The 16,328-nt window shown below is 41.7% G+C and overlaps 1 protein-coding gene across 1 annotated transcript in view; it reads left to right on the forward strand.

Annotated features, from left to right (window-relative positions):
* The first annotated feature begins 270 nt into the window (after positions 1-270).
* SDK1 (sidekick cell adhesion molecule 1) overlaps positions 271-16,328 on the forward strand; it is a 557,065-nt gene continuing 541,007 nt past the window's right edge. The window contains 1 exon segment of the mRNA XM_033167902.1: positions 271-1,640. Coding sequence (XP_033023793.1) covers positions 1,196-1,640 — 445 coding nt within the window. The 5' untranslated portion in view covers positions 271-1,195.

The raw sequence follows: 16,328 nt of genomic DNA on the forward strand, positions 1-16,328 counted from the left end.
GGAAACGGGATGCATCTTCGAAGCACTTTTGAACCCGGTGTTGTTGGCACTGGGGGTGTCGCGGTTGTGTCGCCTTCCGTCCTCGCTCTCTGAACGGCTCTCCTCTCCCTTCCTTGTGTTTACAGCTTCTGCGTAAGAGAGAAAGAGCGAGCACAGGAAGATCCCTCCGGGCTTGTGCAACGAGGGACGCCGGGGGTGGCCAGCCAAGCGGAGGATTTCACCTTGTTGCTGCTTCCGTGGGTCTCCTTCCCTGCTCTGCGGGGGGGGCGGGGGGCTTCTGCCTTGGGCTGCCTCCGCAGTTGACCCAGAAGTGGGGAGGAGGAGGCGAAGGAGAAGGAAGCCTCCTTGGAGGTGAGCTGTTGCTTCCTCTCCCCGTCTCTCCCTCTCTCCCAGCAACCTCCTCCTGTCTCCTGCGAGGGAAACCTGATCAGATTTCCCCCACCTTCGCTGGAGAGTTCAAGAGAGAGACACCCCCCCCCCCGCTCCCGCCTCTCCCTGGCGTGTAACTGGTTGCAAATCGAGCTGGAAAGAGCAGCGCAGCCAGGCGCGGGCTCAGTTTACCTGCTCGGCTGGGGATCTTGCGAGCCTTCGCGACTGTCGTCCAAGGGGGGGACGCCGCGATTGCAACTCCGGAGAGGGATGGAGGGATGAAGGAAATCGGATGCGCAAGAACATCCCGGTGGCTCTGCAAAGAGGAGAAGGGAAGGTTTATCGGGACCCAGCCCAACCTGTCAGCGTGGGGCTTCCCCACTTTTTTCTTTTACTGGAGCGGGGCTGGAGTGACTCTTTGAATCTCAGGATCGCTTTTCCACCCTGCCTGGCTCGAGATTGAAGGACTTGCCCGAGAATTTAGAACTTCGGGAGCGCAGGGTCTTTGCTCTGGAGAGGAGGAGGGGAGGAAGAAGAGGGACGGCGGCGCAGAAACCGTAGCCACGCTTCTTCAGCATCAGGGGGGCGGGCAGTTTCCGTCATCTTGGTGGCTATGGAAGGTGCTCTCTGGATTGTCTGCCGGTGCCTGGCGGAGATGGACCGCTCTCTTCCTCCTGCCGTGCTCTGATGGCTTTGGCTTTTTGCTAGGGATGTGATGAAGAACCGCGATCTGTTGAGATATTGACGCCAGTAAACTTAATACACACACACTCTCTTTCTGTTTGTGTGTGTGTGTGGTGAAGGCATCGGAGGAGTCCAGAGGAACATGTGTTTTGCATTTCTGCCTGCTTGTTTTGGTGCAATCAGTTCCTCCACGAGACACATCGATTGGGGCGGCGATTGCAAGGCAGTCATGCACAGGGAATGCTTTCGCCTGGGGTTTCTATGCAAAGTGAGCGCGAGCCAGGGAGACCACGGCTCCTTCCCGGCGGGGGCTCGGGTCCCCCGAAAACTTCGGGATGGGCGCAGCGGGAGGTCCCCTCGCCAGAACATGGCCTCTCTGGGGGATGGAGTGAGCTTTCGTGGCGGGCCCTCCTCGGATCGTGTGGAGCAAATAGTGATCCGGAGAAGGGGGGCTGGGAACCTTGCTCCGCCGAGGAATAGGTGGCGAGATCGAGTGATGATAAAGTTAAACTTCTGTTTCTTCTTCTGCCGGGGATGGTGGGCGTTTCTCTTCCTTCAGCTCCACATGTTGCAAGCTCTGGCACAAGGTAAGGCTTGCCTTGAGACGCTTTGGGCTTATTGGGATACTCTTGTCTCCCTCCCATGCAAAAAAGGACGCCAGGCATAGCGCTGCTCAGGGGAACTGGAGTGGTAGGTTAGGTATACAGCCCTGGTTTTCTGTTTTTTCACACCAGAGACACAACCCTCTGGTTGCAGCCTTTCCCTTCGGCAATGGGTTTCGGATCACAAGGGCTGCCTCGAAATAAACAGCCATAGGTTGTGTCTTGGCATCTTTTCTCCCACGATATCCCTTTCCCTCCCCACTTCCCTCCACCCCACCCCATCATTGGTGTAATCCTATCTGAGCCTCTGCTAATCTTCACCCTTTAACTGTTTGGAGATGAATCTGCAATTCAATACTTCCAGGCAATGGAAGAGTTAACTTTTTGGATGAGTGTGTGTGTGTGTGTGTGTGTGTGCGCGCATATATGAAATACATTGAGCTAAGCTGTCAAGAGAAAGGAGGGCCCATAAATCTGCCAGCTAAGGCTAAATCAGGCGTGCTTAAAAAAAATAGAGGGAGAAAATGAATACAGTACCATTGTATGTTTGAGCGCTGTTCATTCAGGTTGCCAACAACATGGATTTAACACAGACAAACGGTGCGATTGATTCGTGTCTCCACATTTCCACATCAAGGACCTTTATAGTCGAACGATGGGGTCATATAGCAGAGGAAAGGAACAACAGGCTTCAGAGATCCAGTGCCAGGCACTTTGGATAGAATAATTGTCAGTGTGTGTGTGTGCGCGCGCGCGCGCGCGTGCATTTTAATGGCCAAATCTCTGCAAATTCCAAATGTTTCGACGGAGTGAAAAACGTAATATATTGCAACGTGGGCTCCGCGTATTGCAGTTGATTATGCAGAGTGACCTGATGAACAAGCGCTGCTTTCACTTTCAGCGCGTGTGCTGTTGGTGGTTGTTTGTCAAGCTGGGCTGGAGCGGTCTGTTGGGCACCCTGCTGGTCTCTCGTGGGGCTGAGTTAGTGAAAAGAAGCATGTGGAAGTTACTCATGCCGGGGAAAGAAGGCGTTGGATCTGCCCAAGCATTTCCTTGTCATAAGCAGAGCAATTTCTTGGTTATATATCCCCCCCACCTCACACGCGTTGGTCCATTTTCCCCTATGAGATCCTTTAAAGAAACAAATAATGGAAACAAGGGAAAGGTTGAAGGGTCCCCCGTCCCCCCGCTAGCATTTACATGGCTGACTACGATGCTGCATGCATGCCCCTTTGCAACCGAGAGAATTAATGAGAAGTAAATGGTGGTGCTTGTTTTTTTTGGCCTCTGGTAATGAGAGTATTCCTCAAGCTTGACCTTAAGGCAGCCCAGAGAAGTTTTCAGAATATCTTCCCCTCGCCTCCTCCCAGTTTCTGGGGAGTTGTAGAATTACTTAGGGAGGAGCAGCTGGGCGTTCGCTCGAGCGGCAAGAGGAGGGGCTAGGCAGCTAAGCGTGTTCTTCCAGCCATGCCTTGTCAGCGTTTACTACTTCAGTATGAAGTTTTAATTCTGATATAAAACGCTCCTTACTAATTGCCTCCAGCCGTACCAGGCTGCCTCTTCCGGCCCATAGTGTATGCTCCCAGTGACAAGTCCCTCCTTTTCCTGAACTGTTTGACAACCAGGGCCTGGAAATCTCTGCAGAATAGTGTTATGTTTATACCAAACCTCTTGTAATCTTTTAGCAAGTTAAACTACACATTTCCTCCCCCTACTTTGTATACTTTTTCTTTTTGGCTAAATATAATTTTGACCTTTTGCAAGACAAATATTTGAACAGCTATTTAAATTGGATTTCCTGAAGTCTGCAGTGAAGCCAGTTTTACATGCATATGCCTCAATCAATTAAAGTGACCTTTTTAAGAAATATTGTTTTCTGTGGATGAATGGTGAAAGTAACCTTCATCTTGCATTGGAAAGTATGTATATTTGTATGTCAGTTAATATAATGAAAGGTTTGTGACTGCATTTAGTGCAAATATTAAGACTGCATGCCTGTGTGCACTTAATTAGAAGTAAGCCCCATTGAACTTAAATGATTGACCATGCCTAGGGTCCAAAGGTATTATTGATCTTACAGAAGACGTTCACATCTAACTTTTGAGGTCTTCTGTAGTTTTAAGAGAAGTGTATGTACTATTTCACTGTCATTTGCAGTGTTCAATTAGGAACGTTATGGACTGGAAAAATAAATTACTTATTGTGAAGAAAGTTAAGGCTGCTATTCAGACTTATGCATGTCTTCTTAGAAAGAAGTCCCACTGAGCTCTATGGGACTTACTCTCAGGGAAGTGTGTCTGAAACCCTGGGGAGCCACTGCCAGTCAGTGTAGACAAGCTAGTAAGTCCAACTTGGCATAAGCTGCTTCCTATGTCTTCTATGAACACTTTGGCAGTGTTCAAGGTGCAATGCAATTAATAGGATCATTAATCAGAAGTAAACCCCAATTATAGAAGTGTGTGTATGATTGCTAGTAGAACAAAACTGACCTAAAAGCTCTAAGGAGTGGAGATTCAATTGTGCTACATTGTGACTGATGTTCAAATGACTCACTGAAGTATAAACACTTCACTGCAGGAAAGAAGAAGAAAGTATCTCTGGCCTTGTTATGAAGGATGACTTCTGCAACCCTTTGAAAATAATATTGATTTATAGAGGAGTGCTTTCTTTTTTAGTGTGGTGAACTTAACTTGAGGTTTAAATTGTAAGGGATGAAATTTTGCTGTCCTCTGCATTTATTTGTATCCCATCATTTAAAACATTTTAAATTAGAAATGCATATTTTAGAAAAGATTATATACTTTGATCGAAGCTTATCTTGAAAATTAGATGACTGGAGTTTCTATTGATGCTTCAAATTGATTGATTACCGGTAGTTGGTCAGGAGCATTTTGTGACTATCCCTTTGCATCAGATCAAAATAAGTGAAATAAAATGTAAAATCTTGCTATAAAATATTATTATTGTTAGTAGTGGAAATAATATAATAGCATGCTATAATATTGGTTCTAAGGTCAATAATTGAAAGTAAGTGGATAATTACTTTATATATTTTTCTCTTGGCCTGCTTCCCTCAGCCAGCTGTTCTTCGGCTACTGCCTTTCCTGGACCAAACTTACCACAGTAATACACACTCTGATAACCTCATATCTCAATGACTGCGATAGACTCTACATAGGGCTATCCTTGAAGATGGTACAGAAATTGCAGCTGGTGTGGAATGCTGTTCAGGTGCTTAAGCATGAGCTTATATAACATCCATTCTGTGGGATCTGCACTAGCTGCCTATATTTGTTACTAGGACAAGTTTAAGGCATTAGGGTTGTCTTACAAAACCCCAAATTACCTGGGACCCAAGTACTTGTTGGAGTGCCTTTCCCTTTAGCTAGACCTTTGGATATAGTGAAGTGTGATGATGACTGTGACTGTGTTTTATGTGGTTCCTGTTGCCATATCATTTTTATTGAGATTACCGGTATATTGTGAATAATGTACTGTGGTTTTAGGTGAATTATTGTTCACAAGATAGATTGTGTATGTGTGTGCACACGCGTGCCAGGCTTTGGGATATTCAGGTGAAGGGCAAAAGTATATTTAATAAATAAATATTAACGAGACCAGCCTGGATCCTGAGATTGGCAGAGGAGGCATTGGTTTTTGTCCCACTGGTGGGTGTGGCCTGCTATGCCATGACAAGAGACAGGCTTTTGTGTAGTGGTGCCCCTGGCTTTGGAACTTATTTAGGTGTTGCTTTTAACTGGTTGAGGTCTTTGTCTATTCCTTTGTTACTTTTATTGTAATCGTTTATACTAATGTTTATTAGTATTTTATGGTTTTGCCCTGGGATTACTCTGCAGTGAAAGATGGTTTATATATATTGTTACTAGATCCAATATGGATACTTTGGCCACCTCATGAGAAGAGAAGACTCCCTAGAAAAAACTCTGATGTTGGGAAAGATGGAGGGCACAAGGAGAAGGGGACGACAGAGGATGAGATGGTTGGACAGTGTTCTCGAAGCAACTAGCATGAGTTTGGCCAAACTGAGGGAGGCAGTGAAAGATAGGCGTGCCTGGCATGCTCTGGTCCATGGGGTCACGAAGAGTCGGACACGACTAAACGACTGAACAGCAACAACAACAGATACAATAGATACTTGTACATATGAGTATGCTGCTGGTCTACAGAAAGATGCTAAGATCTTTCAGTGCATGTACCGGTATATACTCAGAGGGACTTTTGAATGTTTTTCCTTTCTTTGAGCATCAGAAATCCATGTCATGTTACAAACTACTTTTGAAACATCTCTCTGTTTCAAAAGCAGTTTGCTGTGTAATTGCTACATGGCAGCTGCTGTTTTTAAAAACTCATCTCCTGGGTGTGGAAACTAGTCCTGTGGTTCTTTGGGTCTTCATCTACTATAATCTGAATCTGATAACCCATGTTCTGTGCAATGGCAAGTGAAGTTAATCTATGTTAACTTCTTATCTATGTTAATTTCTTATTACTTGACACCAGAAAGGAGCTTTGAAATCAGTGGGATAAAAACTTTTGTCAGAAACAATAAATAATTATCACCATTGGAAACTAATACTTTGGCTCTCCATTATCAGAAGTCTTAATTTCCACATGTAATATATAGATGTACTATATTTACTGTAGAGTAAATAAATGAAATAATAATAATAATAATAATAATAATTAATATGCAACAACCCTTTCCTATTAGTGAGTGTGATTTCAGTTATCCATTGGGTAATGCTTCTCTCAACATTGCCTTTCCCTTCTGAACTTACTCTACCTCTTGGTTTCCTTGCTCAACACCAATCTTTTGTTTCACAAGCAAATGGGTGGTAGATTTTCCTACAGAGTTGTATGTAGCCTATTGCAGCTTGCAAGGATCTATGGAATGGGGTTCTGATTCAACAATGACATTAGAAGCTGACCAAGACAGCTGACCCCTCCCTAAAACCACACACAAAGAACTATCAAGAGAATTAAGCAGAAACCCTTTATGTGTTTCCCTCTTCCTGAAAATGTATTTTCAAGATACTGTAAGTGAAACTGAAGGGCATTCAAAGTGAAGGTCATTTCACACACTACGATAGAAAAAGTTACAGTAAAACAAGCAATAATGTGACAACAGTAACAAAACATATAGTAGTCAAAACATCCAGGAGGGCACAGAAGCCTGATTTAAAAGAAAAGTTTAACTGGCTTTCTAAATGTAAGCAATGAAGGAGCCATACATATTTCTTAGGGGATGGGGGCCATTACAGAAGAGGCCCTTTTGCATGTTGTCTGCCACTTACAAATTCCTGAAGGGACAGTGAGAAAGGTCTCTGTGGAAAGTCTCAGTAGAATAACCAGTGCCCAGATTTTTTTTGGGGGGGGGGGAAACATATGGCCCCCTCAGCTACTATATTAAAGAGGCAACAAGGCAGATACCGGTACTTTACTATTTATTTGATGGGATTCAGGAGGTTAGACATGTGGATTTAACCTACCTCCCCATCCCCATTAGTTCAAGCACTGCTTTTAGCTTAAAACATGACATGACATAACATAATACGGTAGATATTTGTTTCATACGGATATCACAAGTTCAGAATCTTCAGCAGCCATAGAAAGCAAAAGATCAGTTCTACCTCTTGACAAGATGCCAGTGTATGGTATAGCATTAGGTCACTAAAGGAAAACTCTTCTAAGTCTATTGTGCCATTATTGCTCTTCCATAAGAAGACTGAAGAGCCTAAAGTTTGACTTTATGGAAAAAACTTACCAGGTACTAAGGCTTTGAACCAAAGTTGAAATCTGCCTCTTGTGGAAATCTTAATCAAAATGCAAAAAAGCAGAGAAGTTGAAAATGAGAACTTATTGTTTAGGATTCACTACTGTCACTTAAAGGATTAATGAATCTAAGTATATATTTATTTTGAATTCAAAAGTAACAGTATGGTAAATATTTTGTTAGAACTCATTAAAAGGTCACAAATAAGTGTTAAAGTCTTTGTGTTAATTAAGTCTCTTCATAAGGCAGTATGTTATGCAAATCAATACTTTTTAAGGAGTGGGAGAGAAAAGGCTGTTGCAGAACAAAATGAAAATTGAAAAAGTCTGTAGTTTGGGATTGTTTTAAAATGGAACAGAGGGAGGCGTCACACAGGTTAGGTTGTGCCTGGTTCAAAAAGATTGCAGACTGCAACAGAGACTACAACGGTATATTGTATGCCTGTTTTCCGTTTGAAAAATATAAAAGTCAGTAGCCATTCATTTATGTATTTAACAAAAATCAGACTGCATTAATGTTGTCATTGTGAAGCAGATAGCATGGCAGTCTTTATATTAGGAGAACTGGAGATCAATGTAGCTGGTGTGCATTTTTTTACCAAAATGGTTAATTATTTCATGGAGATATTTATTTGTGTATAACTTGATAGGTATGTTGGGACTAAAGGCAGGGATTCACAATAGCTTGCATAAACTAATTGATCTTAATCTAAATTTTATTTATTTATTTAATTTGTATACCGCCCTATACCCGCAGGTCTCTGATTTGTGGGTGCTAGATACAGACAACTGTGATTGTCCACCTTTCTAATGCAGGAAGGAATTTAAGTGTCACATATTATTCTAATAATAGCATATGATTTTTTGTATATTGCACAGATGTGTGATAGCCCACTGGAAATTATATACTGTATTTATTAAAATTTTATACCATACTTCATTCAAAGATCTCAGGGGAGTTCACAGCATAAGAATACAAAATGTGAACACAAAATACATAATAAAACAAAAACAAAAACAAAAAACCCCTCCCACAAACACATTTAAAAAGGCCTGGTTATAGAGAAACCTGGTGCCTAAAGATATGTAGCTTGTTTTCTCCTGCTCTGGTGGGTAGGACTTCAAGTTACAAGACAGGAGATTCCGACTAAACATCAGGAAAAACTTTCTGACAGTAAGAGCTGTTCGACAGTGGAACAGAATCCCTTGGGAGGTTGTGGACTCTCCCTCACTGGATATTTTAAAGCAAATGTTGGATGGCCACCTGTCATAGATTCTTTAGCTGAGTATACTGCATTGCAGGGGGTTGGACTGGATTACCCTAGGGGTCCCTTCCAACTCTATGATTCTGTGATTCTAACAAAGGTGCCAGGCAAGCCTCTTTGGGGAAAGTATTCCACAGGTGGGGAGTCACTGCATAAAAGGCCTCTTCTCATGTTGCCACCCTCCGGAGCTCTTGTGGAGGAGGCACACAAATAAGGCCCTCAGATTACGATTGCAGGGCCTGGATTGGTTCATATGGGGAGAGACAGTTCTTGAGGTAATACAGTCCTGAGCTGTTTAAGGCTTTATTGGTCAAAACCAGCACTTAGCATTCAGACTGATGAGGCCATAGTTGGTAATTTTATTGTCTGAGCTGTCCCAAACTTTTATTCCTAGGATTACCGTATTCAAGATGTGAAATGTTATACACTTAGTATGTGGAATGTAATGGAATGACTTCTGTACTGCTGTGGAATACATAGTTTTAGGCCTTAATTTGATAGCAAGTTTCTCATGAGTACAGGCCTCTTGCTCTGAACAGAAGGCATACTGTTGTGAATGACATTGCAGAATTACAGATAGGTTTAGTCATATATTTTGTGTGTATAAAAAACCTTACTAGAGTGGTAGATGTAATATACTAATATATTACAATGCATTTTGAACTATCTTTGAAAGGAAATAATAAATTTGCCACTTTCTTAAATGCAGTGAGAATTGTTAGCAGCAAAGAAATACTTTAAGTATTAAAAGGCAACCTAGAAATATCATTTTCTTTGGCACTTACAGCAATAGCTCGTTGGTTTTTTAGGGAGATAAAACCCTTGTGCATAGCTTTAAGCATTTTTTAATGAGAAATAGTACCTTAATATTTAAAGAAAGAGAACTTGTCTGGTTTTCTTAGGTTAAAAGAGATGATAGTGTAATTTTTTATGCCACTTGATCAAATCTATAATTTAAAATTGTATAAGGAGCTGAATGCTTATTTAAAGTGGCACTAATGTCCATTATACTTTGCTAGAATAGGAAAATGGATGCTAGAGGAACACGTTTTTTATGGGACAAAGGGGCTTTTAAGACATGGAATTTATGACCTGGCGGGAATAGCAAATGTGATAATTTCAACAATTATTTCATAGAAAATAGAAGCTGCATTTGACATATATAGGATGAAGAACTTTGAAATGATGTGCAATTTACAAATACTGTAAACTCAAACTTGCTATCCTATAAAAGTCAGACAAGTATGTGTGTGAGATGTCAGTTACTGCACAGCAGAAACAAACAGAATACACTTTATATTGTCAGATGCAATTTCAGTTTTAAAATAGGGTTAAATTCATTAAAAGAGAATATATTTTTAGCATTTATTTGTGGTCATTCCCAGTCTATACTGTTTCATCAGTGAAGCATATTGGATGGTTACTTACAGGACTGGAAAATACATATTAACAAGTTGCCATTGACTCTTGGAGTAGTCTAGTAGTTGAGTCAATATAGACCCAGCCCTGGGATGACTTTTAACATATAAGAAATGCAACCTCACTCACTCTAACCATGGAAAACTGGATTTAGAGAGGCATCATTGAAGTCTAGTGTAGTCACCTTCCAGCCATGTTACTGCATGTGTATCTGCTCTGATGACAATAGCCCAAGGACCACTGGTGCCTTTCTTCCTTGGTGCACAAGCAGCATGTTTGAGAGTTGATGGAAGTGAGAGATCACCCCTCACCTGGCGGTTCAAAGTGTTGGTAAAAGTGTGGATATTCTCTAAAGCAAAAACCCAGTGTGCTGGAACTATGGGTTCCTATGGAGATAATATACTCATCTCCTTATCTTGGCATTTTCCAGACTTGATAAAGTGGATCAGAATGACTGTTTCATTTTGCGACTCAGGCTACTCTAGTAATTTTAAATTGATCCTTGTACTTATCTGTAACTCATAAGGTTGCACATCCCCTAAGCAATGATTTATATATACATAAAGAGTTGTTGGGACTGTTCAGTTGCATTCATTCCTAAGGGGATCGTCTGGCCTAACACATGCAGACTAGATTACTGCAGTGTGTTCTACACAGGGCTATATTAGGAAAGTCTTTGGAAACTTCCATTAGTTCAGAATGTTGCAGCAAGGATATTAGTGGATAGCGCTGTGGGTTAAACCACAGAGCCTAGGGCTTGCTGATCAGAAGGTTGGCGATTCGAATCCCCGCGATGGGGTGAGCTCCCATTGCTCGGTCCCAGCTCCTGCCCACCTAGCAGTTCGAAAGCACATCAAAGTGCAAGTAGATAAATAGGTACCGCTCCAGCGGGAAGGTAAACGGCATTTCCGTGCACTGCTCTGGTTTGCCAGAAGCGGCTTAGTCATGCTGGCCACATGACCTGGAAGCTGGAAGCTCCCTCGGCCAGTAAAGCGAGATGAGCGTCACAACTCCAGAGTTGGCCACGACTGGACCTAATGGTCAGGGGTCCCTTTACCTTTACCTTAACCATCCTGTAACATTTGCAGTGGTTAGTATTATGTTTCTGAACACAGTTCAAAGTGTTTGTGATTTCCAGTAAAACCCTAAACGGCTTGGGTCCAAGATACCTGAGGAATGTCTTCCCTGTATGCTAGCCTGCCTGTTCTTTTAAAGGCCATTCTGTGTTTCACCTGGAGTGGAAGCATGAATGAGAGGGTTAATAATAGGGCTTTCTTAGTGGCTGCACCAGTATTGTAGAATAGCTTGATATTAAGAGGGTGAAGACAGATGTTAGTTAAGGGAACAGTAATAATTTTGGAGTCTTTACTTTAAACAGATATTTGATTTGTGATAGCTTTATACAATCTGAAACATTGTAGTTGTTAATACTAAGAAACCATGCGATGTTTATCATCCTGCAATGCATGCAGTGTTCAGGTTTTGCTTTACTGCTGCTACCAGCCTACTCTACCAAAGGAGTTGTTATTATTTTTTTACCCTTTCCCACCTGTAACATGGAGATAGGCATCTTACTCTATTTAAGTTCCATAGTGTCTGAACAATGGCACCCTGATCTTAATCTCACTTTGTATACAAGTAATAAAAGTGGACTCTGAAATGCACATAATATGAGTACTAGTGGCATAGATAAAGGTCAGCCCTTTTTGATAACTGTATAAAAATATGAGATAATGTGATATGATGTGCTACATCAATAACATAGGCACCTTTTGAAGTTTCTGCATAATAGAAATAATGCAACTCTGCAGATTATACTCGTGGCCTGGATTTTATTAAACAAAGAATTGGCTTGGAAGAAATGTGAACTTAACTTGATATTTAGGAGTTGCTCTTTTCCTGGACAGCATTCTGTGATTACAGTATGCTTCTTAAAACAGTTATTATTGCTTTTGACAGCTGTGTCCCCACCCCCACCCCAAGCCCTGGCCTGAGGCAAATCTGAATAACCTACAAGGCAAAGCACACAATTTTTGGTGTGACCAAATGGGGTGAATATTGTTAGCAGGCCTCTAAGAGTATGTTAATGGGATTTAGAAAGACAGCCAGTACAACATTGTTATGTTCATAATGGTTTGAGCAAAACTGAATAATTCTCTTCAAATTATTCAAATATAACAGATTGTTCTTCATGGTTCTAGTTCAGAATATTGTGGCTTTGACAACAAACCATTTTAATACTCTGTATAAGTGCTGCCAACCCATCTGTTAACCAAAGAGACATATTTGGTGTTTATCCTAGTGTGCATGAACAACTCCTCTCTTAAATTCTGTGGCAAAAGTTTCCAACAGGACAGGGGTAGTCATCATGGTGCCAAGAGATGTTATTGGACCACAAGTTCCATCTGCCCCAACCAAGATAGATAATGCTAAGAGATAATGGGAATTGTAGTCCAACAGCATCTGGAGGGCCTCACATCAGCCACAATAGAATGTCCCTAGAGGTAAACCATTCTAGAGTGTTCTATGCATCTGATGATACTTGCTGCTAAAAAGGTGCCACAGATTCCCCATCTAATAAGGCATGGAGGAAAGGGAAGATTTTGGAATATATGTCCTTATCTGCTGGTTTTAATAGTTAACATATATGGAGGTGGTTCCAGCTCTCTATTCTATTATTCTCCATTCTGTGAAGTGATTGTCTAATTAACTTAATTCATTCATTTGTGATTCTGATGTTCTACTGTGCTTTAACAGTGGTTGTCCATGCACTAATATATATTGGCAGGATCTTTTCCCTATCTAATTAAGTTCTGGCAATACAGGTAGTCAGGTTCAAGATAGAATTAGTTCCATCTAGAGGTGGAGCTAGCTGCTCCAGAGGCGGAGCTAGCTGCTCCAGCACCTGGAGTGGCGGACATGCTGTGCACCCGCAGGGGCGGGCCTAGCTGCCTGCAGGGGAGGGACTAGCTGGCCACAGGGCGCCACCCATGGTGAGCATCCCAGGGGGTGGCATGGTGATGTCACCCCCTCAGGGATGACACCCGGGGCGAACCACACCCACCGCACCCCCTTCCTCTGCCAGTAGTTCCATCTGTTCTCTCTGTTTCCTCACTTTATTGTACATAATATAGTGTGGCATCACATTTAATAATAGTTTTTGCTTTTCAACTGTGTTGCAGGCATATTTATTTTTCTAAAATGCTGGTCAATGAAAAGGTTAACAAGCTCTCCTACACAAGCCTCCTTAGATACTGAGTATGCCTATACACACACAAAGTGACTCTCTGAGTACTACAGTAAGCTATTATATTGTGGTTTATTTACACATATATACAACCTGAGCCTATGATGGAGTGGTTCATCACATCATCACTCTAAGAGGTTAAGATTCAAGCAGAGATCCAATATCATGCTTTGCCTGCTACCTCACTCACTGTGGTATCTGAAGAAGTGTGCATGCACACGAGAGCTCATACCAAGAACAAACTTAGTTGGTCTCTAAGGTGCTACTGGAAGGAATTTTTTTATTTTATTTTGTTTTGACTATGGCGGACCAACACAGCTACCTACCTGTCACTGTAGATAATCAGGTGTGAGATAAGCAATCACAGGCTAACTTTCCACACAACTGTGTTTTGACATTTAATTTGGTTGTATTACTGTGGTGGCTTTCCTACATGCTTATGACCCCTTTTAGATGCTGGGACTATAACTCCTCAATGGAAGGGGGAGGAAAGGAGAGTTTATGCAAGTGAGAACTAGCATGGAATTACGGAGAGTGGACTGGCAAACTCCCGCTGCTGCTCTGCAGGCAATTGTTGCTCGCCACAGATGAAAGGAATATTACTAGGGTGCTTTATAACTTTATTTCTCAGAATTGTTAACCTTTCAAATATTATTGTAGTCACATTGCATGCAGTTCAAAGCATCCTTGGTGTAAAGTATGTCAGTCAAAACACAGGTTCTGGTTCTCAAATTATGATGGTGGGGTTAATATCATATTCTTTTACTGTGCTAGGAAAACTTTTTCATATATTTAAAACATTCTACCAGACCTCTATGAGCTAAAGTTGAAAGTGGGAGTCTTTTGAAAATTTATTCCTACATTATTATTGTGAAACTTTAATTTGTTTTTCCTTTCTTCTAATTGCAATTGTGAAGTTTCAAGTTTCTCCCTTTTATATACTGTAACTAACCTCTACAGTAACTGTGATATATATCTGTCTTCTAGATTTCATTCCCCTAGCTTGTCCATAGAAAGGCTACAAAATGTAGGTATTTATTCGTCTTTTATAAGACAGCAGTAGTTATTTATATATGAAGCTGTTAAAGGGAAAAATGAGTTGTGAATTTTGGTGGCATTTTGCATACAGTGAAAAGTCTGGCTAGGAGCTGTTGTATGCAAACATAGCACAATGCTCTCCTCTTAAATTTAGCTGTTCTCTTTCTTTATCCAGAATACCAGCTGCTTTCAGATAAGCACAGTTTGCCCTTCGTAACATGCTATGTATCAGGTTTGCAGAACAATAATGGATTTTCATTAGGTACTGAGAACGTCTCTGCCCATTGCCAGATATTCTGCCACCGTGGAGCTCTTTTGGACACCAAATTTTGTAATGTTTATTGCATTCCATGGCTTTACTTTGCAGATGTCTAGTTTCAGTTGCCACAGTGGATATTTCAAAGTATTAATGCCACAATACGTTGCTGCCTAGTTTGCCTTGAATAATTGCCAATCAGGTGTTTATCTACTTTGAACTGTAAAATATTGCAGTTCCTCTCGTTCCTTTTTCCATTGGCCTCCCGATAGAAGCTTCTCTTTTATGCACTGGACTTGGTTGTAGGTATATTAAGTTACCTAGACAATTAGTTTTCACTGCAACAACACCACAGTTTTAACTTATTTGTTGTTTATGGTCCAGACTTCTTGGCTTGAAGTTGTGCTTCTGTTGCAATAATAACACATTATTTTTGTATCTGAGAAGAATGAATGAATTATTTCCATTGCTGATGCACGTCCTGAATAAAAGACCTATGCAGAGCAGGACCCAGCTTTGCCTCCATCCTCTAGCTGGGAAGCAATGTGAAACTTATTTTTGTACTGAATTTATAGGTCTCCATTTAACAAAAAATTATACAGGTGATTTACAACATAAAATAAAAAGGCTATTATTTTTATAGCAAAAACAATAAAATATGATCTATTCTAAACAGTCTATAGCCTAAATGTAGACAGAAAATTGGCTAGTTAGGGCCCCTAACTACACAGTCAAGGGGGAATTGTCATTGGAGTGCTTGTTTTTCTCCCTGTTTTGGTTCGAGGTGATGAGAAAGCTCACCCACCATCTGAACTTCCTTGCAGTGCAGAATTAACTGGTCACCTCAGAGGAGGGTGAGGAGAATTTTAACTAGTCACCTGGCCATGGGCATAGCGGGGGGGGGGCAGTGCCCCCTCTAGATCCAGAATCATTAATGAAAAGTATTGAAAGTACTCAATTATTTGAGGTTCTGCCCCCCTCTCTGTAGAAGCATGCCCCCCTAATGACTGTGGCTGCCCCCCTAACAAAAACCCTACACCCATGCATCTGGGAGGATGAAGAGTACTTGCTTTTCTCGTTTTCCTAATTGGCCTGATTTATTTACTTATCTGTAATGTTGCTAAGGCTGATTTGTGCTGTTTGGGCTAGGTAGGTGATTAATTAGATCACAAACAATGGTGCAGGTTCAGTGAGGAGTGATGGTAAAAACCACAGGGCACCTTAAGGCATCATAGCAGTGAAGACACAGTTACCTCAAAGTAAACTCTTACAGTTTTGGGAGGGGGTAGAAATCTGGAAAGAGAACTGCTGGTCATGAGTTTCATGGAGGGGGTGGTTGGACATATGTACAATTCTAATCTGGAAATGAAAGCCCTTGGCAAATCCAGGGTCATGGGTTCTAGTCCCCCATTAGATGGAGGGAGCCAGGATGCCTGCCCTTGTGCCCTGACAGCCTAGTTACCTGCATAGCTCACTGGCTGAAAACACCACCCCTCAGGTGAGTTGGCAGTGAGGAGAAGGACAAGTTCTTTCACTGATCTGCTGTTTTGAGAGCAGATGCAGTTGCCGAAACTAGGCTGACAATAAGGCTCTGCCTTTCTTACTTTGCATCTTAGAATCTGTCAAACAATATGCACTGGCTGTTGAAGGAAGAATAT

Source organism: Lacerta agilis, chromosome 13 (genome assembly GCF_009819535.1).
Source record: "Lacerta agilis isolate rLacAgi1 chromosome 13, rLacAgi1.pri, whole genome shotgun sequence".
Taxonomy (NCBI): Eukaryota; Metazoa; Chordata; class Lepidosauria; order Squamata; family Lacertidae; genus Lacerta; species Lacerta agilis.